This window comes from Thamnophis sirtalis, unplaced genomic scaffold (genome assembly GCF_051295495.1).
Source record: "Thamnophis sirtalis isolate CommonGarterSnake01/CBP01778 unplaced genomic scaffold, rThaSir2_p1.2 scaffold_9, whole genome shotgun sequence".
Lineage (NCBI taxonomy): Eukaryota > Metazoa > Chordata > Lepidosauria > Squamata > Natricidae > Thamnophis > Thamnophis sirtalis.
Window position 1 is genome coordinate 79,123,873 of NW_028261389.1, and position 27,389 is coordinate 79,151,261.

At 42.9% G+C, this 27,389-nt stretch overlaps 1 protein-coding gene across 1 annotated transcript in view; it reads right to left on the reverse strand.

Annotated features, from left to right (window-relative positions):
* LOC148044213 (voltage-dependent calcium channel subunit alpha-2/delta-1-like) overlaps positions 1-27,389 on the reverse strand; it is a 228,767-nt gene continuing 201,378 nt past the window's right edge. The window contains exons 7-8 of the mRNA XM_087723069.1: positions 15,044-15,175; positions 1-74 (exon numbers count right to left, since the gene is read on the reverse strand). Of these exons, the coding sequence (XP_087579195.1) occupies positions 1-74; positions 15,044-15,175 (206 nt within the window). The remainder of the gene's footprint in view (positions 75-15,043; positions 15,176-27,389) is intronic.

Below are 27,389 nucleotides of genomic sequence, written 5' to 3' on the forward strand. Positions count from 1 at the left end.
TTACCATGGTCTCCTCCGAACATCATACAGATCGATCTTGTTCTGGGATCGACTCTTGTCCACCCATGGAGAGGCTGAAAGGAGAAACAGAAACAGAAATAGAATGAAAGGGGAGAATTTTACATCTCCACTGGATTGACGTAGAGAAGATGCTTCCTCAGAGATCCGATGCTTGATGTTCTCTGCCACACCTGCGCAAGTAAATCTTGATTTAGGACCGCAATCGAGCCAGGAATTATAGCAATAGCAATAGCAATAGCAGTAGACTTATATACCGCTTCATAGGCCTTTCAGGCCTCTCTAAGCGGTTTACAGAGAGTCAGCATATTGCCCCCAACAATCTGGGTCCTCATTTTACCCACCTCGGAAGGATGGAAGGCTGAGTCAACCTGAGCCGGTGAGATTTGAACCGCTGAACTGCTGATCTAGCAGTAGCCTGCAGTGCTGCATTTAACCACTGCGCCACCTTGGCTCTTATGATCATAGGGTGCTTCAGGGGTTGGGGAAAGACTTTGGATTGCTGAAGGAATGGTCATAAATTGAGGACTAGCTATATAATTCTGATTTAGAACTAGATTTAGAGTTTAGAGAACAACATTAGTCAGGAACATATCCTCCTTATATTATAAGGGGCTTATCTTGCAGCAGGGGTGGGCTTCAAAAATTTTAGCAAGGGGTTCTCTGCCTGGTTGCTGAGTGGGCGTGGCCATGGTGGGTGTGGCCTAGTCAGCCTCCTGCACCATGGGGGTGGGGCATTTTTGCCCTTCCCAGGCTCCGGAGACTTTTCTCGAGCCTCCGGGAGGATGAAAACAGCCTCTCCAGTCTCCGGAGGCCCTCTGGAGGCCATTTCCATCCTTCCCAAACTATCAGTAGGCCCATTTTCCGCTGCCTCTGAACCTCCGTGTGCGCCCTGCACTTACCTGCATCCAAAATAGCAATAGCAATAGCAGTTAGACTTATATACCGCTTCATAGGGCTTTCAGCCCTCTCTAAGCGGTTTACAGAGTCAGCATATTGCCCCCAACAACAATCCGGGTCCTCATTTCACCCACCTCGGAAGGATGGAAGGCTGAGTCAACCTTGAGCCGGTGAGATTAGAACTGCTGAACTGCAGATAACAGTCAGCTGAAGTGGCCTGCAGTACTGCACCCTAACCACTGTGCCACCTCGGCTCCCTAATGTAATGCGATACATTATAATTACAATTACAATAGCAGAGTTGGAAGGGACCTTGGAGGTCTTCTAGTCCAACCCCCTGCCTAGGCAGGAAACCCTATACCACTTCAGACAAATGGCTATCCAGCATCTTCTTAAAGACTTCCAATGTTGGGGCATTCACAACTTCTGGAGGCAACTTCTGTTCCACTGATTAATTGTTCTCACTGTCAGGAAATTTCTCCTTAGTTCTAAGTTGCTTCTCTCCTTGATGTGAGGGGAACCTTTACCTCTGGTATATGACATCAGGGAAATAATCAAAAACATATAGAAGTATTTCAAACCAGCAGCGGAAATTTGAAAAGTATGAGGAGATATTTCATCAGGCATGGTAAAATTGTGAGAAAACTGAGAAACTCTGAGTAGACTATCGTATAATGATGCAGAGGTTTTTTAATGATTAATGTTGCTAAGAAACCAGAACTCTTTTTATTGGCATTTATGGATAACAAATTTGGGGGCAGGGGGGAGAGGATCATGATAAATTGACACCCTGCATGGTAGCAATTTGCAAAATGTTTTTATGCACAAGGATGGAAATAAAGAAATTCCTAAAACAGAGGAATGGGTTGTGAAACTACAGAAATGGAAAAACTGGCCTGTTTGGTCAGAAAGAACAAAAACCACATTTAAAAAAAAAACCCTGAAAGCCTTAGATGGACTTATGACTGAAAGGAGGAGGGGAAATCTGAACCAATGATTTATGGATTTGAAGGCTGGGAAATATGAAGACTAAATGAGGGAGGGGAAGGAAGCCTATAAATTATTTAAGATGGGAGAAGACAATAAAATTGTAATTATCGGTTGAGAAGAAGGTCAAAAGCCATCTATAAGCTTCCTTGCTTTGCTTTTCTTTTGATTTTATGGCTGCTCCCCTTTGGTTTGTTACTATTATATGAAAAAGTTCAGTAAATATAAATTGAGAGAGACAGAGACAGAGAGAGAGAGAGGGCGGGGAAACAGAGAGTTGCAAAGAAAGAGAAAGACAGAGAAAGACAGAGAGAGACACACAGAGACAGAGACAGGGAAAGAGAGAGAGAGAGAGAGATGGGGAGAGAGAGAGAGAGATGCAGACAGGGAAAGAGAGAGACAGAGAGATGCAGAAACAGAAAGACAGAGACAGACAGAGAAACAGGGAGAGAGAAAGATGCAGAGACAGAGAAACACAGAGAGACAGACAGACGGAGATGCAGAGACAGAGAAAGAGACAGAGAGAAACACAAAGAGTGAGACAGAGATGGAGAAAGAGAGAGAGAGAGACGGAGAAAGATGCAGAGAGAGAGAAGCAGAGAGAGAGAGAGACAGCAAGAGACAGATAGATAGACAGACAGAGGTGCAGAGAGACAGACAGACAGACAGACAGAGAGACAGAGAGAGAGACAGACAGACAGAGATACAGAGACAGAGAAAGAGACAGAGAGAAACAGAGAGAGATGGAGAAAGATGCAGAGAGAGAGAAACAGAGAGAGAGAGACAGCAAGAGACAGATAGACAGACAGACAAACAGAGATGCAGAGAGAGAGACACACAGACACAGAGAGAGACACGGAGAGAGAAAGAGAGAGAGAGAAAGAAAGAGACAGACAGACAGAGACAAAGAGACAGACACCGAGAGATATCTAAGAATGAAGTGGCCACCTTCATCTAACTAGCATCTAGTTAGCTAAAACTTAGACGTGATGACGACATACTTTAAAAGCTAGAAAGTTAACTTTTGCAGATAAAATAATTTTGTACAAATTGGGGATGTTTAAATTAACTACAAAGGTTTCCCGGAAAACCTGTCTTCATTAGCTTTCAAGGCCTAAATAGTATCATATTTACATCATAGGTGAGGATTACAGTTCTTTGCAATTTAGAGTAGATCAAGGGGTGGATATCCCTTTTTTTTTTTTAATGCATCATTTTTTCATTTTCCATGGATTGACTGCTTTGAAGAAAATAACCAAAGAGGGAAGGGTGTAATGGAAATAAATAAAATCTCTTGAGGATTTGTGGTTCCCTAAAATAACATTAATTAATTCTGAATAGTTTTATCTCTCTCTCTATCACTAAAGTTTCACTTCTGAATTTAACTTAAGGATGAAAACGAAAACCCGCCGGACGAAACACAAATTGAAAGTTACCATAAAGCTTTTGCACAGATCTTCCCTTCTTGTTTCATTCTCTGACTTTTGATCTGTATTAGCTTACAAAGGGTTCTTTGTGAAATACACACTAATGATTGCCCAGCATTGAAGTAAATTGATTTTCTTTTCAATGGTATAAGCTTATTTATTTTTTAGTGAGTTCGCTTAAGCGGGCCAGAAGCATCACAATTAAAATAATATAAAATTGAAAATGTGATATGAAATTTAAACTATAAAAAGTTTGAACTACGCACAAAAAGAATAAATAGATCTCGTCCAATTTTTAGTTGGCATGATTACTTGCACGATCGTTACAGCTGTATTTTTCTGTAACAGGGGTTATTATTTTCAGGGGTAAAAATAATAATAAAAAAAACAATAATATATGGATACGAAAGGGGACATATTCTTCATATGCTTTCAGGTCCTCTGAGTTATTTATAAAAAAAATAATAAAGGCAGGAGGAATTTCCTGACAGTGAGAACAATTAATCAGTGCAACGACTTGCCTCCAGCAGTTGGATATAGCAGTTATAGCAATAACAATAGCAGTTAGACTTATATACCGCTTCATAGGGCTTTCCTCCCCCTCTAAGCGGTTTACAGAGTCAGCATATCGCCCCCACAGCCTGGGTCCTCATTTCACCCACCTCGGAAGGATGGAAGGCTGAGTCAACCTTGAGCCGGTGAGATTAGAACCACTGAACTGCAGATAACAGTCAGCTGAAGTGGCCGGCAGTACTGCACCCTAACCACTGCACCACCTCGGATATTTTAAAGAAGAGACTGGATAGCTATTTATCTGAAATAACTGAATAACAGAGTTGGAAGGGACCTTGGAGGTCTTCTAGTCTGCCCTTCTGCTCAGGCAGGAGATACCTTTTCAGACCAGTCTCTTCTTAAAAGCCTCCAGTGATGGAGCATTCGCAACTTTTGGAAGCAAGTTGTTCCACTGATTAATTGTTTTCACTGTCGGGAAATTTCTCCTTAGTTCTACGTTGCTTCTCTCCTTGATTAGTTTCCCTCCATTGATTCTCGTCTTGCTCTTGGGTGTTTTGGGAAATGGAAATGGTAGAGGGTCTCCTGCTTGAGCAGTGGGTTGGACTAGAAGACTTCCAACACTTCCAGAAGCAGCTAAAACGACACTTTTCCAGAGGGAGGCTAAACAGTTTCGATTGTACATTTTTGTGTGGATTTTTTTTTAATACTAGCTGCTAACCCGGCATTGCCCAGAACCAATCCCCCTTACCAGACGGAGCCCCCCTGTGGAGTACTGTGAAGCCGTTACCATGACAACTGCGCTGTGCTGTACAGTAGAAGCCATTTTAAGGCACAACAGGCTGCATCTTAACAGAACTTGAATCCAAAATGCACACTATCACTGTCCAAACTACTGTGATTTGACACTATAGATATAATTCATTCCTTTTCATTTCAGCGGCCCAGCTGTTACACACACACACACACACACACACGGGGTGTTAGGGGTGTCTTACTCCCACAGTATTCTTTTACAGACAGTAAGTATCTGTGTACCAAGTTTGGTTGAAATTGCGCGAGGCGTTTCAGAGTTATGCTGGAGCACACACACACACACACACACACACACACACAAACACAGAAAGAGAGAGAAAGAGAGAAAGAACTGATATAGATAGATAATAGATGATAGATGATAGATGATAGATGATAGATGGATGGATGGATGGATGGATGGATGGATGGATGGATGGATGGATAGACAGATAGACAGATAGATAGATAGATAGATAGATAGATAGATAGATAGATAGATAGATAGATAGATAGATAGATAGATAGATAGATAGATTATTATTATTATTGTTATGCATTGTTGTGTTCATATTGTGTTACATATTTCACTGGAGCTTCTGCACCGGTGAGCAACGGTGGGTCCCAACCTCTGATGAATGATAGGTTTCCATTTTGGAGATGTGCATTCCCAAATATCTCAAGGATGCATTAGGCACCTCAATTTACATGGGCTCATACATTTGCATAACTTATTAACTTTAATTAGATGCAGTTGGCCCAGAAGAATGCATAAAACTGCAGTCTTAGGAATCTGTTTATCTCAGTCGTTAATACATAAATCCACACTTGGTGAAAAAAAATTAATAATAATAATAGAAAGGGTGTAAAAATATTTGATTTTGGCCAGAAAAAAAAGCATTAATTCCTAGATGTGTTCAAAACTGACTGCATTCCATTACACTCTTCTTGTAGAAGATGTAAATTACTGTATGGATTTTCAAATTAGCTTTTTCTCCACGGCCATAAATATAGGAGATTATTTCGTCACCTCCAAAATTTAAATACCATTGCAGAAAATGAGAAGGAAATAAATTGCAAGCAAATCTCCCCTGCTTTGTTTTATGTCCTTTATTCTGTCGTATTTGGAAGATGCTTCATTATTTGTGGCTATTGGTTTCTTGAACGAAAATCTGTAACGCAGGACAGAATTATGGGCAAAAATAGCACAATTTCAACGCTTGTCCAAAAAAAAACCCCCAAAACACCCAGCAATAATTCAATTAGAAACTGAAAATATGGAAAGTTATAACAATGGAAAAAGAAAGGTAATTAAAATTTGGAGCAGAAAATGAAGTTGAAAATGACCTTTCTCCATGAAAAATGTCATCCCAAATCATGAGAAAATAAAAATAATAGGAATTAACATCATCTCCTTTTACTATATGGCTACACGCTGAAGTTCCTAAATTTAGCCATCAATCGCTGCAAACTGAGTAAGAAAAATTCTTTTCCAAAATTCTGGAGACACAATATAGACCAACGTATATCAACCAATTTAAAGCCCTGTGGATTTCAACTCCCAGAATTCCCCAGTCAGCTGTACTACGCTGACAATAAACATCTGAGTTGTAAGTTATCAGGAATTATTTAATACTTTATTTTATTCCTTGTAATTTTTGTTGGATGTGTTTTTCCCAAGTATGTTTAAACTACAGTTACTAATGTCCCAAAAGTGTTTTTTTTTCTTTCCCCCAAGAGGCAAGTGAACTTTCTGGTTTTTCTTTGAAGGCGTTTCACTTCTCATCCAAGAAGCTTCTTCAGATCTTCCAACCCACCAAATAGGCCTTTAAATTTTAACTGATAAAATGAAAATATCATTTCCCCAGAGCTGCATAAGCATCAGAGGTGGTATTCAGCAGGTTCTGACCAGTTCTGGAGATCCGGTAGCGGAAATTTTGAGTAGTTCAGAGAACCGGTAAATACCACCTCTGACTGGCCATCTATTCTCTGCCTTCTGAGTCCCAGCTGATTGGGAGGGAATGGGGATTTTGCAGTATCCTTCCCCTGGAGTGGGGAGGGAATGGGAATTTTGCAGTATCCTTCCCCTGGAGTGGGGAGGGAATGGAGATTTTGCAGTATCCTTCCCCTGGAGTGGAGAGAGAATGGGGATTTTGCAGTATCCTTCCCCTGGAGTGGGGAGGGAATGGGGATTTTGCAGTATCCTTCCCCTGGAGTGGGGAGGGAATGGGGATTTTGCAGTATCCTTCCCCTGGAGTGGAGAGGGAATGGGGATTTTGCAGTATCCTTCTCCTGGAGTGTGGAGGGAATGGGGATTTTGCAGTATCCTTCCCCTGGAGTGTGGAGGGAATGGGGATTTTGGAGTATCCTTCCCCTGGAGTGTGGAGGGAATGGGGATTTTGCAGTATCCTTCCCCTGGAGTGGAGAGGGAATGGGGATTTTGCAGTATCCTTCCCCTGGAGCGTGGAGGGAATGGGGATTTTGCAGTATCCTTCCCCTGGAGTGTGGAGGGAATGGGGATTTTGGAGTATCCTTCCCCTGGAGTGTGGAGGGAATGGGGATTTTGCAGTATCCTTCCCCTGGAGTGGGGAGCGAATTGGGATTTTGCAGTATCCTTCCCCTGGAGTGGAGTGGGAATGGAGATTTTGCAGTATCCTTCCCCTGCCAAACCCACCAAGCCACGCCCTCAGAACCTGTAGTTAAAAATGTTGAATCCCACCACTAAAAAGCATGCAAGCGGAGGACCCCTTTTAACTATCTTTTCCTAAGAATTCAGATTCATTTTGCCCAGTTTTCCATCAGTTAATTCTCTTATGACTTACAAGAAGGGTAATAAGTCTCCTTGGTAAGTCTAATATTTTGGAAACCACTATTACCTGCCAGAAATGCTTAACGCAACCGCAGCTGTGTTCAGCCGGGCTCTCATTTAGAAAGTGATCTCATTTCATTTTATTATCAATTGATTTCTCAAAGCTGATCCATTATTTATTTGCTTAAGCAGATGGGGGAGGGAGGGGGGAATCTCCACGTTGAAGCCGAGGGATTTCAACCCATTTAAGCCAGCCAGATTTTGCAGAAAAACGGGGGGGGGGGGGAAGGAGAAAGAAATACAAGGCCATCAATGAATGTGCGTGTGAAAGAAAGAAAAAAGAAAATGCAAACTTTTTTTAAAAAAAAAAGGATCGAAGGATTTGACACATTTTACATCGTATTGAAATTATAAGTATCTCATTCAATTATCAGCTTTATGCCTGCTCTACCCAATACAATTTGAGTAACATATATGACCGGTGCTGGGTATTGAAGAAGCTTGTGGTGGTGGTGGTGGTGAAATTCCCACTGTGTTCATAGCTAGCGCTATTTAATTTAAAAGGAGTGTAGTTGCTAAATTGCATTTGGCACTTTCATTTCCTAAGACACAAGGTGGGGTCTGTCCTAATAAATGAGGAACATGAGGCCGAAAGACCTCAAGGGAGGATGGACAACACAGAAATTAAACAATTATTTTTTTTTTAGCAACCAATGGGGGGTGAAAATGTGCTGGCTCTTGCAGGCGCATAATGAACTATTGATTTACAATTGCAATCTAAATTACATCTGTAATTAAGAGTAATAACAAAGCAAAGAGATTGGAAGGAGGTGGAATAGGCTGTCTTTTGGCATCCACCGAAATTTAAATCCAAGTTACTACCCTGTTTTCCTGAAAAATAAGACCTACCCGGAAAATAAAGCCTAGCATGATTTTCCAGGATGCTCATAATATAAGCCCTACCCCAGGGCTGAAATTCAGCCGGTTTTGACAGGTTCCGGAGAACCGGTAGCGGAAATTTTGAGTAGTTCGGAGAACCGGCAAATATCACTTCTGGGGATGCGGGAAGGGTCGTAAGTATGAAAAATGCTCCCAAATCCCCTTTTGCAGTGCCTTGGTAACTTGGTACAATCACAAAACAGACGCTTGTAAATCAAGGCCTACCTGAAATGAGACCACAATATTGTGAGAGTTGCTAAATGTAAGTTGAGGCCTGCCTGTGTTCAAGAGTGGATAGAACTGTGAAAAGAAGGACTAAGGGAGACATGATAGCAGTCTTCCAATATCTCAGGGGTTGCCTCAAAGAAGAGGGAGTCAACTTATTCTCCAAGGCACCTGAGGGCAGAATGAGAAGCAATGGGTGGAAACTAATCAAGGAGAGAAGCAACTTAGATCCGAGGAGAAATTTCCTGACAGTGAGAACAATTAATCAGTGGAACAGAAGCTGCCTCCAGAAGTTGTGAATGCCCCAATACTGGAAGTCTTTAAGAAGATGCTGGATAGCCATTTGTCTGAAATGGTATAGGGTTTACTGCCTAGGCAGGGGGTTGGACTAGAAGACCTCCAAGGTCCCTTCCAACTCTGCTATTGTATTGTATTGTATTGTATTGTATTGTATTGTATTGTATTGTACTGTACTGTACTGTACTGTATTGTATTGTATTGTGAAAGTCAAAATTTATGGAGTAATGAAATGTGCAGAACAAAACACACAGTTTTTCTTTTTAAAAAAAAAATACTTATGTAAGTCCTCCAAAGAACTAATGTTTTGGCACCTCATGTGGAAGTAAAGGCTGAGTGCCAAGAATGGAGGCCTTTGAACTCTGGTGCTGGAGAAGACTCCGGTGAGTCCCTTGGACTGCAAGGCTATCCAACCGGTCAGTCCTAGAGGAGATCAACCCTGACTGCTCTTTAGAAGGCCAGATCCTGAAGAGGAAACTCAAAGACTTTGGCCACCTAATGAGAAGGAAGAAGGACTCCCTGGAGAAGAGCCTCATGCTGGGAACGATGGAGGGCAAAAGAAGAAGAAGGGGACAGCAGAGAAGGAGGTGGCTGGATGGAGTCACCGAAGCAGCTGGCGTGAGCTTCAATGGACTCCAGAAGATGGTAGAGAACAGGAAGGCCTGGAGGAAGGTTGTCCATGGGGTTAGTTGCGAAGTCATCGTCTTCACAACTAACAACAACAATGGAAGTAGAGGAAGTTAGGCAGAATAACAGAGTTTGGAGAGACTTGCAAACTACATTTGGTTTAAATAAATAACATAACCAGCCATCAAGGAGGGCTTAATACTTCCTGCCAACTCAGTGACAAGGTTGAGATGGATATATTTTTTTCAAAACAGCCAGCTGAATTAAAAAAAAAATAGATTAAAGAAACCACCTTTATCTGCACATGACGTTCATTATTCCCAATCAGGGCAAAAAAAATATCTATTTGTAGACTCTATTCAGTGGAAATAAACGAGACCAACAATTTATTAGACTCAAATTGTTTCGGGGACGTGTAGGATATGCCATACTTTGAATATGCAAAGCGGGACGATAATGAAGTTTAATAATTCAGGGTCCCTCCACTGGAGATAACCCAAATTAGATTCTTCAAGAAACCTGAAGCACTGATTAAGAATTATATAAATTCCGTGCATAAGTATAAATTCCATTTCCATAAATTTATTGGGAGGGTGGTGTTAGGTTTTCTGTCCCACCCACTGTCGTTCCTCTGGTTTTCTGAAAGTATTAAAATATTCTAAAAAGCAAAACAGAAGGGAACTTTTGGACAGGGGGTTGGACTAGAAGACCTCTAGGGTTCCTTAAAGCTCTATTCTGATAGATAGATAGATAGATAGATAGATAGATAGATAGATAGATAGATAGATAGATAGATAGATAGATAGATAGATAGATAGATAGATAGATAGACAGACAGACAGACAGACAGACAGATAGATAGATAGGACTTCTTGGGAGCAAATGGGAAGCAAACTGGGAGGCAGGGAGGAATGAAATGAACCAGCCCTCCTAATCTTCCTTGGCTTCTAAATCTTAAATCAAGACTCATTCCTGTAACAAGGACTTCGAGAAATTTCATCTTAGCGTTAAATGAAGGAGAATATTTGCAGTTCAGGATTGAAATGAGGGGGCCTGGAGGCTCTCTGAGTTTGCTTGTTTTGTTGCAAAGGTTTCATGAGCCATATCATCAGGATTAAAAGGGTGTGGGTTTTGTGGAACGGAGGAGGGGGAAGAGAGAGAGAGAGAGAAAGACAGAGAGAAAGGGAGACAGAAAGAAAGAGGGAGAGAGAGAGAAAAAAGAGAGAGAAAAGGAGACAGAAAGACAGAGAGAGAAGGAGAGAAAGAGAGAAAGAGAGAGAGAGACAGAGACAAATAGAGAGAGCGAGAGAGAGAGAGAGAGAGAAAGGGAGACAGAGAGAAAGAGGGAGAGAGAGAAAAAGAGAGAGAAAGAGAGACACAAAGAGAGAGACAAAGAGAGAGAAAAAGACAGAGAGAGAGAGAGAAAGGGAGACAGAGAGAAAGAGGGAGAGAGAGAGAAAAAAGAGAGAAAGAGAGACACAGAGAGAGAGAAGGAGAGAAAGGGAGAAAGAAAGACAGAGAGAAAGACAGAGAGAAAGGGAGACAGAGAGAAAGAGAGAGAGAAAAAGAGAGAGAAAGAGAGACACAAAGAGAGAGAGAAGGAAAGAGAGAAAGAAAGAGAGAGAGAAAGATAGAAAGGGAGACAGAAAGAAAGAGGGAGAGAGAGAAAAAAAGAGAGAAAAGGAGACAGAAAGATAGAGGGAGCGAAGGAGAGAAAGAGAGAGAGAAAGAGAAAGACAAAGAGAGAGACAAAGAGAGAGAAAAAGACAGAGAGAAAGGGAGACAGAGAGAAAGAGGGAGAGAGAGAGAGAAAAGAGAGAAAGAGAGACACAAAGCAGAGAGAGAAGGAGAGAAAGAGAGAAAGAAAGACAGAGAGAAAGACAGAGAGAAAGGGAGACAGAAAGAGGGAGAGAGAGAGAAAAACAGAGAGAAAAGGAGAGAAAGAGAGAAAGAAAGAGAGAGAGAGAGAAAGAGAGAGAGACAGAGACAGACAAAGAGAGAGAGAGAGAGAAAGGAGTTGTTTGTGTCTCAGAGGAAAATGTTTGGTAGAACTCAAAGTAATACAGCTGAGAACCACAAACGTGGGCCATCATCTTCAGTTCTTTCTCCTCAAAAATCAGAAACCTTGAAGGGTTGAGTATCAGAGAAGGCAGTCTTCCCTCCAGGAGCTCAACCATCCAGCATCTTGACCTGCCTTCCAAAACTTGCTTACATTTTGCCAAGGACATGAATTTGCAATGGTGCCCCCATCTCACAATCCACCTGTTGATGAGCATACTAAAGCCAACCCATTGGGGGAGGAGGAGGAGGAAGATGAAGAGTGGAGGAGAGGAGGAGGTCTGAGGTCCTTAGTGCTCCCTGAGCTTGGTGGTTTTTCTTGCAGACGTTTCATTACCCAACTAGGTAACGTCATCAGTGCTAGGCTTAGGGTTGCTGCCTTGTTCGGTAAGGAAACATCTCCAAGAAAACCACCGAGTTCAGAGCTTACCAAGGGCTCTTCAATTCCGTTCAACGTTGATCATTGTTCGGACCAAATTCACGCCCGAAAACTCAGTTACAACCTGGACAAGAAATACTTTTGTTAGAAGGAGAATAAAAATGTTTTCTCCTTATTATTTTTTAAACCCTTTAAAGGACTCTTCAAGTAAGTTCATTAGATCAGCCCCCAGGAATATACAAATTGAGTGGAAACTAACGGTGGCCTGCAGATATTGAAAAGATGCTAAGATATAAATGAATTACTACGGCACATCCGCTAAAGAGAGGGACATTTAAATGGATGTAATGAGTCCCTTTGTTCTGCATTCATCAACCTCAGCTCCAGTAGATGAGCTCAGCCTTCGGGGGACACCGGAGACAATTTAGAGCATCCCCCCCTTTTTTTTAAAAAAGAAGAAGCCAGTCCTGCCACTTTTCAATTTAACGAAGCCAAATTGCCTTTCTGGCTGCTGATTCAAGAACGGCCAGCCGTCACCTTAACTGCTCTTACGACCATGATATAGGAGAAGGCAGCCGACGGACGAAAGCTAATGCGCTTCTTGAAAATGTCAACTCAGACTCCATCCAAGCCCATCTCATTTTTCGTGACAAGGCTGGAGTTAATTAAATATCAGGGAAGCTTCAGGGTTTTTTCCCCCCTTCCTCTTCTTTTGTCCTTAACACTTTTTTAAGACTTCTGACGATTCAAAGAGCATTACATCAGGAAGCGAACCAGGGGTGAAATCCCACAGGTTCTGACAGGTTCTGGAGAACTGGTAGCGGAAATTTTGAGTACTTCAGGGAACCGGCAAATGTCACCTCTGGCTGGCCCCAGAGTGGGGTGGGAATGGGGATTTTGCAGTATCCTTCCCCTGGAGTGCGGAGGGAATGGGGATTTTGCAGTATCCTTCCCCTGGAGTGCGGAGGGAATGGGGATTTTGCAGTATCCTTCCCCTAGGAGTGTGGAGGGAATGGGGATTTTGCAGTATCCTTCCCCTGGAGTGGGGAGGGAATGGGGATTTTGCAGTATCCTTCCCCTGGAGTGTGGAGGGAATGGGGATTTTGCAGTATCCTTCCCCTGGAGTGTACAGGGAATGGAGATTTTGCAGTATCCTTCCCCTGGAGTGGGGAGGGAATGGAGATTTTACAGTATCCTTCCCCTGGAGAGGGGAGGGAATGGGGATTTTGCAGTATCCTTCCCCTGGAATGGGGATTTTGCAGTATCCTTCCCCTGGAGTGAGGAGAGAATGGAGATTTTGCAGTATCCTTCCCCTGGAGTGGGGAGGGAATGGAGATTTTACAGTATCCTTCCCCTGGAATGGGGAGGGAATGGAGATTTTGCAGTATCCTTCCCCTGGAGTGGGGAGGGAATGGGGATTTTGCAGTGTCTTTCCCCTGGAGTGTGGAGGGAATGGGGATTTTGCAGTATCCTTCCCCTGGAGAGGGGAGGGAATGGGGATTTTGCAGTATCCTTCCCCTGGAGAGGGGAGGGAATGGCGATTTTGCAGTATCCGCCTGTCAGCCAGCTGGTCTTTAGCTTTCTGGCACATCCATGCGCTGGTTTGATGGTTTTTGCATGTTCCAAAGCACCAGAAACCCAAAGATCAGCTTGCCGGCACACATCTGTTTTTTAGGGGCATTTTTTGGCTGTTTTCTAGGCCATTTTCAGGCCGAAAAATGGTCCGAAAAAGGGCCTGTTTTTGTGCTGTTTCTGACTGGGTTTTTTGGCTGTTTTCAGGGCATTTTCTGGAGCTCCAGCATGTGCAATAGGTTCACCATCACAGACTAGGAATACTTATCTCAGCCCCAGAGCTCACTATCACAACATTGCCAAAAAGGCATGAAGATTTGTCAACCTTATTTTACGAAGTTTTTTCCCCCCCCGTCTGGTAACACTATACTGCTAACTAGGTCCTACAAAACCTTTGCTAGACCAATTCTCGAATACAGTTCATCTGCCTGGAATCCACACTGTATATCGGACATTGATACAATCGAGCGAGCCCGGAGGTATTTCACGCGAAGAGTCCTCTACTCCTTTGCTCGCAACAGAATCCCTTAAGCCACCAGGTTTGAAATTTTAGGCCTGGAAAATCTCAAACTACGTCGCCTACGTTCCGACCTAAGTGTAGTACGCAAAATTGTCTACTACAATGTCCTAAATTTCAAACTACAACTTCAAATGCAATAACACACGGGCAAGCAATCGATACAAACTCAAGGTCAACCGCTCCAAACTCGATTGCAGAAAATACGACTTCGGCAACAGAGTGGTCAACGCCTGGAATGCTCTACCTGATTTCATTGTTAGTTCCTCAACCCCCCCCCCATATCTTCAACATTAAACTGTCCACCGTGGACCTCACATGTTTCCTAAGAGGTCTGTGGGGGGGGGGGTTGTTGTGCATAAGCGCAACAGTGTGCCTGCCGTCCCTATGCTACTGCCCCCATTTATTTGCACTCATTTTACGTGTTGTACTTATTTATATCCATATATTTGTACCAATCTCATGTGATAATTTCCATGTCAGTGGTGGGATTCAGCCAGTTCGTACCTATTCGGGAGAACCGGTTCTTAACTTTCTAAGTAGTTCAGAGAACCGATTGTTGGAAGAAATCTCCTTTTGTGTTTCCCCCCCACTTTACAGGGCTAATCCTGTAAGGAAGGCAGGAAGGAAACATTCTAGTGTTGTTTCTAGCCTCATCTTTGTTGCCCTGCTTACAGAAACTGCCTCTCCGGTTAACCCTTATTACCATTATAACAGCTAAGGCAAAGCGCCCATCGACCTGAGTGACATTGAGTTGGCCACGCCCACCCAGTCACAAGACCACCAAGCCACGCCTACCCAGTTGGTCATCAGGGCAGAGAACCGGTTGTTAAATTATTTGAATCCCACCACTGGTCTATGTCTATACTAATACCTGTTACCGTGTACATGTTGACAAATAAAATAAATAAAAGAAAAGAAAGCAAAAGAAAGTAAAAGAGAACAAAAGAAAAGAAATATTGACCGACAAGAGGGCAGATTACCTGGGTAGTATCTAGCGAGGCCCGTTGCGCTGCCAAAAACTTGCCACAGCAAACTTTGGTCTTCCTCTCTGTTCTTTTTAAAGACTTCGTCTAAGGCACCTGTCCAGTTCAGTTCGTTCAGCACGATGGTGGCTGCAAAGGGAAAGAAAGAAGAAAAAGGAAACACACTTATATGCAATAACGTCAATCATCTTGTAACGTATATTATCTTCCATTATAGTACCGATTATATAAAAAGAGCCGAGGTGGCGCAGTGGTTAAATGCAGCACTGCAGGCTACTTCAGCTGACTGCTAGTTCTGCAGTTCGGCGGTTCAAATCTCACCGGCTCAAGGTTGACTCAGCCTTCCATCCTTCCGAGGAGGGTAAAAATGAGGACCCGGATTGTTGTTGGGGGCGATATGCTGACTCTGTAAACTGCTTAGAGAGGGCTGAAAGCCCTATAAAGCTGTATATAAGTCTAACTGCTATTGCTATTGCTAACTTTTTCTCCCCCAACAGTACTACGTTGCAATGTGTTTAACGTGGTTTATGCAGTAAACAAAATGAAAATGTCTAGGCTTAGGGTATGGGTTAAGCCAAGGAAAAGAAAGAAAGGGAGGGAGGAAGGAAGGAAGGAAGAAGAAAGGAAGGAAGGAAGGGGAAGGAATGAAGAAAGAGAAGAAAGAGAAGAAAGAGAAGAAAGAGAAGAGAGAAGGAAGGAAGGAAAAAGAAAGAGAGGGAGGGAATGAGCAGAAAGGAAGGGAATAAAGAAAGAAAAAGACAAAGAAAGAAAGAAAAAACAATCATTTACTTATCTGTTTTTCTTTCTCGTGGAAGCCATATTTCACCCAACTCCACTCCTATAAACCTCAATTTTCTGTCATTTAACCATTTATATAGAATAATCCCCCTGTTATGAAATAATCAGAATCTTCTTCTCCTTTGATTTTTAGGGTTAACCTACCCTGTTTTCCCCAAAATAAGACCTCCCCGGATAATAAACCCAATCGGGCTTTTGAGCCCATGCGCTCAAAATAAGCTTCCCCCCCCAAAAAAAATAAGCCCTCCCTGAAAAATATTGCCACATAGCCTCAGCCATGCGGTGACCACGCTCTCCGCCTCCTCCCCCTCAAAAATAATAAGACCTCCCCGAAAATAAGGCCTGGTGCTTATTTCAGAGGAGTCAAAAGAAAATAAGACTCTGTCTTATTTTCGGAAAAAACACAGTATCCATCTCTGCACGTTCCAGAATTTGGATTCTTTGATCACAGCCTATAGACCAGTGACGGTGAACCGCCACAGAGTGCCAAAAGGGGAGTGCGCGCATTAGTCAGGGCCGCAGAAGAGAAGCTGCACATTAGCGCCAGAAATCCAGAAGAGGAATGGCCGATGCCACGCATGCCAGGCAACGTGGCTTTGCATGCCATAGATTCGCCACCCCGGCTATAGACAAATATATAAAAATAACAACACGGTTTGCATCGACTGTGGGAGTTAAGGCAGACGCCCCTTTCTGGAGGGAGACTAAATTAATAACAGGGGATCCAGAGGGAGGAAGAACGATACGGAAGGGAAGAATAGAGCATTAAATGTAACATTAGACTTGTAAAGCCGGCTTGGGGATCTCGATTCCAGGAGCGTGCTCATTACTGTAAGTTAACCGTGTTTTCATGTTTATGGATGTGATCATTTGCTGGGAGATCAGTGGTGTGCACATGAATATTCATAGGCTGGCCCAGCTTCAGAATTAACTCGAAATAATACCCCCCACCCCACCCCAAAAAAGAAAATAATAATTTATATTCATCAGCATGATTGGGGATGCGCTAAAGGGCTAAAGACGGAGGAAGTCTAAACGGACCAAGTCTGGAGTTATTTATGCCAAAAAGAGGAGGGGGGGAAGGAATAATAATATTAGTTTGTGGCATTTTATTTTTCAGACCAAACAGATTGAGGTGGGGTTTTTTGTTTTTGTTTTTTTGAAAGGACGCGTCGGTTTCCTGAGGCTCCTGCATTAATTATTGATGGGACAAACAATTAATGCTTCATTACAATATTGATAAATAGCTTCTGCTTTCCCTTCTCCTTTAAATCCCGAAATAACTCCCTCGTGCTAGGCAACAGCTGGCATTCAGTTAATTGGAACAGAACTAGGTTTAACTCTTTAGATGGAGCTTTATCAATCTCTTCTTCTTCTTCTTCTTCTTCTTCTTCTTCTTCTTCTTCTTCTTCTTCTTCTTCTTCTCTTCTTCCTCTTCTTCTTCATCAATCTTATTGATTTATCTAGATATCAATTATATCTATCTATCCATCCATCCATCCATCCATCCATCCATCCATCCATCCATCCATCCATCCATCTTCCAGCATTTTAAATCCCTCCTCCTCTTTTTCTTCTTCTCCTTCTCCTCCTCCTTCTTCTGTATCAATATCTTATTTATTTATCTAGGTATCAATTATCTATCTATCATCTATCTGTCTGTCTGTCTGTCTGTCTTATCCATCTATCTTTCAGCATTTTAAATCCCTCCTCCTCCTCTTTTTTCTTCTTCTCCTTCTCTTTCTCCTTCTCTTCCTTCTTCTGCATCAATATCTAGATATCAATTATGTTTGATTTATCTAGATATCAATTATGTATGTATGTATGTATGCATGCATGCATGCATGCATGCATGCATCTATCTATCTATCTATCTATCTATCTATCTATCTATCTATCTATCTCTATCCATCTCTTCCAGCATTTTAAATCTCTCCTCCTCCTCCTCTTCTGCATCAATCTTATTGATTTATCTAGATATCAATTATTTTTTTCTCTCTCTATGCATCTATATCTATGCATCTATCTTCCAACATTTAAAATCTCTCCTCCTCCTCCTCTTCTTCTCCTCCACCTCCTCCTTCTATATCTTATTATCTAGATAGATACCTAGATATTAATTATCTATCCCTCTATCTTCCACCATTTAAAATCTCTCCTCCTTCTTCTGCATCAATATCATTGATTTATCTAGATATCAAATTTCTCTATCCGTCTCTCTCTCTCTCTCTCTCTCTCTCTCTCTCTCTCTCTCTCTCTCTCTCTCTGTGTGTGTGTGTGTGTGTGTCTGTGTATCTATCTATATCTATATCTATATCTATATCTATATCTATATCTATATCTATATCTATATCTATATCTATATCTATATCTATATCTATATCATCTATATCTATATCTATATCTATATCTATATCTATATCTATATCTATATCTATATCTATATCTATATCTATTTCTATATCTATATCTATATCTATATCTATATCTATCTATCTATCTATCTATCTATCTATCTATCTATCTATCTATCTATCTATCTATCTATCTATCTATCTATCTATCTAACCATCTATCTTCCAACATTTTAAATCCCTCCTCCTCCTCCTCCTCCTCCTCCTCCTCCTCCTCCTCCTCCTCCTCCTCTTGTCAGGTCGCGAAAGCAGATCACATGACCTGGGGACTCTGCAACCATCATAAACGCCAGTCAGTTGTTAAGCATCTGGATGTCAATGAAGTGACCACAGGGAAAATAAATCACTTTTTTCAGCACCGTTGCAACTTCAAACAGTCACTAACCAAACTGTTATAAGTCTAGAGCTACCTGTATTATGGATGAAGTAGAAGAGGAGGTTTTCCACACCCATCCCTTTCGCTTCCAACAGTCTCACCTGTAGAGATGAGCCAGCTGGGATGGAAGGCGGAGTTAAACATGTCATTAGTTGAGAATCATTACATTGCCACAAGAGACCTTTAACTGTTAGTCTTATATATAGGTAGCAGTAATAAATTCTTCAGTGCTTTGAACTCAGCAAATCTTCCTCACTCTTAGTGCCTGGCGCTACCCATCCAATTCAATCTAGCAGGTTGGGCATACTACAGATCCCATCAGCCACTAAGGTGAAGTTAGCTCAGTTGCAAAACCAGTCATTAAAATCTTAACTGTTTTGAGAAGTTTGAATCTTTCTTAAGGGCTAAAAATGTGCATGGACACTTAAAAAAAACAACGCAATAGCATCTCTAAAAAATCCCAACTGTAATTTTCAAGAAAGCAGAATGAATAAAAATACCAGGGATGTGCTGGCTCAGTGGCTAAGACGCTGAGCTTGTCGATCAGAAAGGTCGGCAGTTCGGCGGTTCAAATCCCTAGCGCCGCGTAACGGAGTGAGCTCCCGTGATTTGTCCCAGCTTCTGCCAACCTAGCAGTTCGAAAGCAGGTAAAAAATGCAAGTAGAAAAATAGGAACCACGTTTGGTGGGAAGGTAACAGTGTTCCATGCGCCTTCAGCATTGAGTCATGCCAGCCACATGACCACGGAGATGTCTTCAGACAGCGCTGGCTCTTCGGCTTTGAAACGGAGATGAGCACTGCCCCCTAGAGTCGGGAACGACTAGCACATATGTGCAAAGTCTTTACCTTTAGTCATAAAATGCATTGGTTTAACTTAAACAAAGTGGCAATAGATATTATTGCAATATATAGTGTTACTATCTAACAGTTGTAGAAAAATGTCTGAACATCAGGGATTAAAGACTTCAGAATTTGAGATTAAAATTAATCGAACCTACAGGCCATCTATCTGACTATCTGATTCTAAATTTACAGATTTGTGGAGTGGGAAGTTTAGAAACCTATGTAAACAAGGATATTTGTCAATCACAACTTGGGGTCCCACTTCAGGTAGGCTGTTGATTTACCACAGTTCGTTTAATGACCAAAGTTACGACGACGCTGGAAAAAAAGTGACTTATGACCGTTTTTTTATCCTTATGACCATTGCAGAAAAACCCATGATCAAGGCACTTGGAAACTGACTTGTATTTACAACGGAAGCCAGATTCATTTAACAACCGGGTTACTAACTTAACAATGGCTGTGATTCACTTAACAGCAAGAGGCGAGAAAGGTCACAAAACGGGACAAAATCCACTTAGCAAATGTCTCACCGAACACCAGACATTTTGGGCTCTCTTGTGGTCGTAAATCGAGGATTAGCTGTATTTCAGATGTTGACACGAAATTACACTCACGAATGTGTATGATGCAAACTGAGTTTTCTTACTTAATAAAGGGCATAATCTGGATTTATTTAGGGAAAATAAGATACGGCAAGCTGTTTGGTATCTTCTTTTTTGCCCCACCAAATAATCCATGATGACATTGATAATAAGCTTACTCAACAGCTGGTATTTACACATTGAAAATATTTCCAAAAGCATGTAATAAATTCTGTACGTTGTATAATACTTCGAGCTTCTGTTTGTTTCTGTTGTTATTGCTAAGCTTCGAATTCTCCTGTGGTGACATACCCATCATTAACAAATGTTGGGACACAGCCTGCTTTAACGTTATAATCTCCTTCCAAATTCAGTTCCTAGATTCAATTTAATATGCAAGAGGGAAATATTCCTGCCAAAAGATTTGCAACAATTTGTCATGCCCAGGCAACAATAGTCATAAAATGCATTTGTTTAACTTAAACACAGTGACAGTAGATATTATTGCAATATATGGTGTTGCTACCTAACAGTTGTAGAAAAATGTACGCACGTCGGGGATAAGATTCGAAACCAAATTAAGAGAAGAGTTAGTGTAAGATTCCAACTTACTGTCTTTCCAAGCCATGGATTATAATCGCTTCTCTCTTAACGACCCCAGAATATTTTCAGAAATGATTTCAAAACAGATTAATTCCAAATTTGGGGGGGGGAATAAAATTCATCAATATGCTGACAATTTAACATCGCAGCTCCTGTGTTAAACATCTGATGAACCCAGCTAAGATTATTAAATAAGGAAGTAATTTCAATATCTGCTGAGAGATTTAGGAACCACCAACCTTTCACACGACAGGGCAAAAGAAAGGGAAGAGGAGGGAAAAGGAAGGAAAGGAAAATAAGGGGAGAGGAAAGGAAAAGAGAAAGGAAAGGAGAATGGCAAGGAAAGAAAAATAAGAGGAAAGGAAAAAGGAAAGGAAGGTGAAGGGAAAGGAGATTTTATTCTCGTTATTCCATGCAATATTCTAAATATTGTTCTATTTTTTAGTCATTGCTCATGATCACACCATTATACCCTGTCATAAACCCTTCTTCAGTGCTTGTTTTGACTTATTTTAGAAGTCAAAAGAGGGGTGCAGAAAACCATCAACTGGGCACAGGGACCAAATATCTATAACAGATTTTAATATCCACTTTCCGGAATTTTGCCTAGTAAACCTAAATTATTTCAAAAGGAATATGCACAAGGTAGAACGTCCTATGAATCATGCATTAAAGGCCTGTATGAATGGTGAATTGGGACTTTAAAGAGAATTGGATAAATTCGTTCGGAATTAATTTTTCATTTATAGATCTTCGGGACAAGGTAATCTCCCTTTTTAAACAGCTGCTCTTGGTGCATTTTAATTACTCTTTAAATAAAAAGGATAACGGCACAATCTCCTCATCCAATTCAGGGACATCTCACAAGGGGGTATTGCTCTATTATTTAGACTTCTTATTCCCGTCAGCGGAAGAAAAATCACCTACGCAGGTAGGCCTCGATTTACGAGAGTTTATTTAATGGCCATTTGAACTTAGAAAGTGACTTATGACCGGTTTTTTTTACAGTTATGACCGTTGCAGTGTAGCTGTGTGATCAAAATGGAGACACTTTTATGACATTCACACGTGTTCCCTTGTTGCCATTAACAGTCAATGGGGAAGCCAGATTCACTATTAACAGTCAATGGGGAAGCCAGATTCACTTAACGACTGTATTACTAATCTAACAGCTGCAGTGCTTCACTTAACAACTTCATTGTTTCCGGATAAAATATACCCTCCCTATTTACTCTAAGTATTTTAAGCTATCCCAAAAGGGGATGATTCATACCCAAGCATTAGTTTGTTGTCAATGAAGACCATGACATGGTTGTAGGTCTAAAGTTATAAGTTTCTCTCCAATTCTCCAATTTACTAGAGCCGAGGTGGCGCAGTGGCTAGGGTGCAGTACTGAAGGCCACTTCAGCTGACTGTTATCTGCAGTTCAGCAGTTCAAATCTCACCGGCTCAAGGTTGACTCAGCCTTCCATCCTTCCGAGGTGGGTGAAATGAGGACGCAGACTGTGGGGGCGATATGCTGACTCTGTAAACCGCTTAGAGAGGGCTGAAAGCCCTATGAAGCGGTATATAAGTCTAACTGCTATTGCTATTGCTATTGCTATTTCCATTGAGTTGTGTAATTCTCTAGACTAATATATAGCTTTTCTTCTACGGGGTGCAGCTTCTTATTGGAAGTACTTCAAAGTTCTCAACCCCAATCTCTAAAGAAATTAGTTTAAACTCTGATTAATCTCAATGAAGCAGGAGAGAATGGTGACCAGATACTAACAGAATAAGGGAATTGGAAGGGACCTTGGAGGTCTTGTGTTGTAATAAACACTTTCTGTTCCCTCCAAATCATATGTTCTTGCTTACTTAGGTTGTTATTTTGGGATGGACCATCCATGGTTAATACTCCTCTCAAGCAGTGGTCACCAACTGGTGGTCCGTGAACCCCTTGGGGTCTGTGAGAACATTTTGGTGGTCTGCAGAAAAATTATTTGCACTTTTTATATTGCACTAAATCAGGGGTCCTCAAACTACGGCTCCTGGGACGGATACGTGCAATGAACGTTTGTGTTGCTGTAGAGAGTCTCCCCCTTCGGGGTCTTTTAGTCAGAGGGGGGAGAAATTAAGACTTGGGGTCTGCTTCGGCCTCCTGGTGGGGGACTTTAGGCGAAGGCTGGAGGGAAGAGCCGATGGTGGGGAAGAGCTGGAGGGCCTCGTTCCAGTGGGACTGCATCATGGCCTGGAACTGGCTGACCATCTCAGCCCACTGAGCTTCCAGGCACCGGCACCTGGCCTTGCACTCCCACAGGTCTCCCCTCTGCTTGGAAATCCTATGCTCCTAGTCCTCAGTGTGGTTCTTCTGCTGAGCCTCCTTTTTGGTCAGATCCAATTTGAACTGTGCTGTTTTGCCCTTTCTCCTGGTGGCTGCTTAGCTCCAACAACTGAGATTAAGATTAAGATTAAGATTTAGTTTATTTGTATGCCGCCCTTCTCCGGGAGGGACTCAGGGCGGCGAACAACTCAACTGCTTCCTGTTGGGGCCTTTAGGAGCCCGGGCGGACAGGCAAGGAGTGGGTGGGAGGGGAAGGGTGAGCAGAGGTCGGCGAGGCGCCCCTCGACATGAGTGACATCGAGTTGGCCACACCCACCCAGTCACGTGACCACCTGGCCACACCCACCCAGCCGGTCATTAGGCAGATCGTATTAGCGGTCCACAGGATTTAAAATGATGAATTCAGTGATCCCTGAGATCTGAAAGTTTGGTGACCCTGATCGAAAGGGTTTTGTAAACCCTCCTGCGTTCCAGCATCAAATGTTCAAAACCCAATTGTGGGGGAACATTTGAAATTCAGACCGTGCTTTCTTTTATGCGTATACGTAAGACGTTTCACTCACAGCTTCCACACTGCCTTGAGAGGCAGGGATATTGAGATACGATTTCTTCGGAACAAAATGTAGAATCACACACACCCCTCCTCCAGGGAGTAAAGTTGGAAAGCAAAACAAGAACAAACATCCATCCATCCTTCCACCGGAGGGTTCATCGGGGTGAAATCTTCACAAGTTGTTATGTCTGGAAATCCAGTCTGCTGGACCGGATGCCCGTTTTTTCAAAGAGAAATCCTGGCGCACTTGAGAACACGTTCGTGTTGAGAGTTTGGTTTAATTGCTTTACGCAAAGTGGGGGTTGGGGGTGGATGAAAGCTGCAGGATGGCTGCAAATCAACGGGGACCGAAGAACAGCCAATTCCTCGTAATGATATCGCTGTCGGTCCTTGCTGGATCGGTTTTTTTTGTTATGAGCTGGGTTTTTGATCTATTATGTACATATGAAAAAGCCTTCCTAATGCTGCTGCCGAGAGCATCATAACAAGAATGACCTTTGAACCTGATTAATATCCTAGCTGTCGATCTGCACTTAAGATGAATGATGATGTCTGAGAAAGTAAGAGGTTGGTTTCCCAGATGGAGGGCTTGTTCGAAGACTTCTTCTTCAAGTAATGATAGAAGGGTTCTCTCTCTCGTCCACTGTTATGGCTTTGTAGTCATTTGAATGTCAATAGCAATAGCAATAGCAGTTAGACTTATATACCGCTTCATAGGGCTTTCGGCCCTCTCTAAGCGGTTTACAGAGTCAGCATATTGCCCCCACAGTCTGGGTCCTCATTTCACCCACCTCGGAAGGATGGAAGGCTCAGTCAACCTTGAGCCGGTGAGATTTGAACTGCCGAACTGCAGATAGCAGTCAGCTGAAGTGGCCTGCAGTACTGCACCCTAACCACTGCGCCACCTCGGCTCTTGTCCACGGAAGACTCTTTGGCCAGGCTTTAGGATACGTGACTGGTTTGTGTAGATCGATTCTGAGAACGAACTGATATCAATGAAGAATATGTACTGACGTATAGTTGGGAACACTCTAATGTTGTAAAACACACCCAACAAATATGGGATGGATGGATGGATGGATGGATGGATAAGGAGGGAGGAAGGGAGATGGAAAGAGGGTGGGGGGAGGGGGGAAGAAGATGGAAAGAGGGAGGGAGAGAAGGAGAAAGGAAGGAGAGAAGGAAGAGGGATGGAAGGAGGGAGGGAGGAGGGAAGGAAGGAGGGAGGAAGGGAGATGGAAAGAGTGTGGGAGGGAGGGGGGAAGGGAGGAAGATGGAAAGAGGGAGGGAGAGGAGAAAGGAAGGAGGGAAGGAAAGTGGGAGGGAAGGAGGGAGATGGAAAGAGGGAGGGAAGGAAGGAGGGAGGAAGGGAGATTGAAAGAGCGTGGGAGGGTGGGATGTGAGGAAGATGGAAAGAGGGAGGAAGGAGAAAGGAAGGAGGGAAGGAAGGTGGGAGGGAAGGAGGGAGATGGAAAGAGGGTGGAAGAGAGGGAGGCAGGGAAGGAGGAGGGAAAAGGGAAGGAGGGAGGAAGATGGAAAGAGGGAGGGAGAGAAGGAGGGAGGGAGAGAAGGAGGGAGGGAGGAAGATGGAAAGAGGGTGGGAGGCAGGGAGGCAGGGAAGGAGGAAGGAAAAGGGAGGGAGGGAGGAAGATGGAAAGAGGGAGGGAGAGAAGGAGGGAGGGAAGAAGATGGAGAGAGGGTGGGAGGGAGGGGGGAGGAAGGAAAGAAGGAAGGAAGATGGAAATAGGGTGGGTGGGAGGGAGGGAGAGAGGAAGGAAAGAAGGAAGGTAGATGGAAAGAGGGAGGGAGAGAAGGAGGGAGGGAGGAAGGAAAGAAGGGAGGAAGATGGAAAGAGGGAGGGAAGGAGGGTGGGAAGAAGGAAAAGGGAGGGAGGGAGGAAGATGGAAAGAGGGAGGGAGAGAAGGAGGGAGGGAGGAAGATGGAAATAGGGTGGGAGGGAGGGGGAGGAAGGAAAGAAGGAAGGAAGATGGAAATAGGGTGGGTGGGAGGGAGGGAGAGAGGAAGGAAAGAAGGAAGGTAGATGGAAAGAGGGAGGGAGAGAAGGAGGGAGGAAGATGGAGGAAGGAAGGAAGATGGAAATTGGAAAAGGGGGAGGGAGGGAAAGAGGGAGGGACAGAGGCCAAACTTCAAAAGCATACAAGGGAGCCAAATCCCCTTTAAAGAGCCACGTACACAAGGTGTCCAGACTATCTGTTTTATGCATGCAGCCTCCATCCGGGAGAGCAATCTCTGAAATAAATTGTCCCATTGCAAATTCTCCTGAGACTGACTTAAACGCATCAGCCGGCCTGTCCATCTAATCCTTCATCTCGTGGATGCTCCTTCGCTCTCTGGAAACCAATTAATCTGTCTGAAGGCTGCCAATAACCGTCTGCTTGCTGGTGAGGCTTCGTGACGGATACTTACTGCCCCCATCCATACAATCCTACCAAAGCTTCCCTTACACAGACTTCTGACTGCTCTCCTAGATTCTTGAGACCCGCCATAAAACGAGACCTTTTGGGGTACCCTCTCAGTCAGTCAGCCAATGGATTAAATTTGCCCCCCCCCCAAAAAAATGGTCCAAAATGCCTCGGATTTGCAAATGGGACGGGTTTAGCAATGCGTAAGTTATATCAGAAGCGCTCTAAGAGGGAAGGGTTAATTTGGAAAGACACGAATGGTTCATCTTCACGCATCTTATTCCTTGCCCATTTCTCTCCCCCGTCTCCTTTCTGTCCTGACCTCGGCTTCCTGATAGAGTAAAAAGCACAAGCTTAGTCCCCCAAACCCTCTTTTTATTTCAACGGCTGTGAATTGCGTTCATTCACAGCCCGTAATGAGTCCCAAATAGCTGTAAAGAGTCCTACAGTAGTCTGCCAAAGTCTTTCGGGATAGGGCTGATAAGCACCCACCTTTATCTCCCTTGAAACGCTGCCCAAAACTTAACTGGCAATTAGCTTGGCAAAGCTACACGGAATAAAGAGTCAAAACAGAGCTTCAGAAGGTAAACTGACCAGCATGAACCACGTTGCTTCCTGCAAAGGCTCAGGTGCCCTCATCCGAGCCTTCCCCAGACTCCAGGACTGGCCTATCTTCCTCCCCAACCTCCTCACTGTCTGACTCTGCTGCCACTGGCGGGCCACAACACTTTCTTTTAACTAAAGAAGAAAGAAACTTTTGAGAAAAGACAAGGAACAAATATCTAATCATATCCCTTCAATCAATCAAGGTCTTGGATTTAGTGTCACATCAGCTTGAAATGCTGAAGTTAAGAAGTCAGAGCAATTTTGGGGCTGAGCTGAGAGATTGATAGCTTTGCATGCCCTGGTCATAAGTCACTTTCTTCAGTGTCACTGTAACTTTGAATAGTCACTTAACAAATGATTGTAAGTCAAGGAGTACCGGAATGTGATCTTAAATACGGGGAAATGATAAGGTAAGGTAGGGAAGATGATAAGATAGGATAGGATGGGATAGGATAGAATGGGATGGGATGGGATGGGATGGGGAAGAGAGGAGAGGAATGGAAATAGAACATAACAATAGAGTAGAAAGAGTAGAGTAGAACAGAACAGAATGGAGGAGGGTAGACTAGGCTAGGCTAAGCTAAATTAAGCTAAGCTAAGGATAAGGGTAAATCTTTATTTTCACCTTTTTCTGGGAAGACTGGCACACATTAAAAAATGACATTACGATGCCCAATCTCAAAAGAGTGTGTGTGTGTGTGTGTGTGTGTGTGTGTGTGTGTAGAATAGATAGATAGATAGATAGATAGATAGATAGATAGATAGATGGATGGATGGATGGATGGATGGATGGATGGATGGATGGATGGATGGATGGATG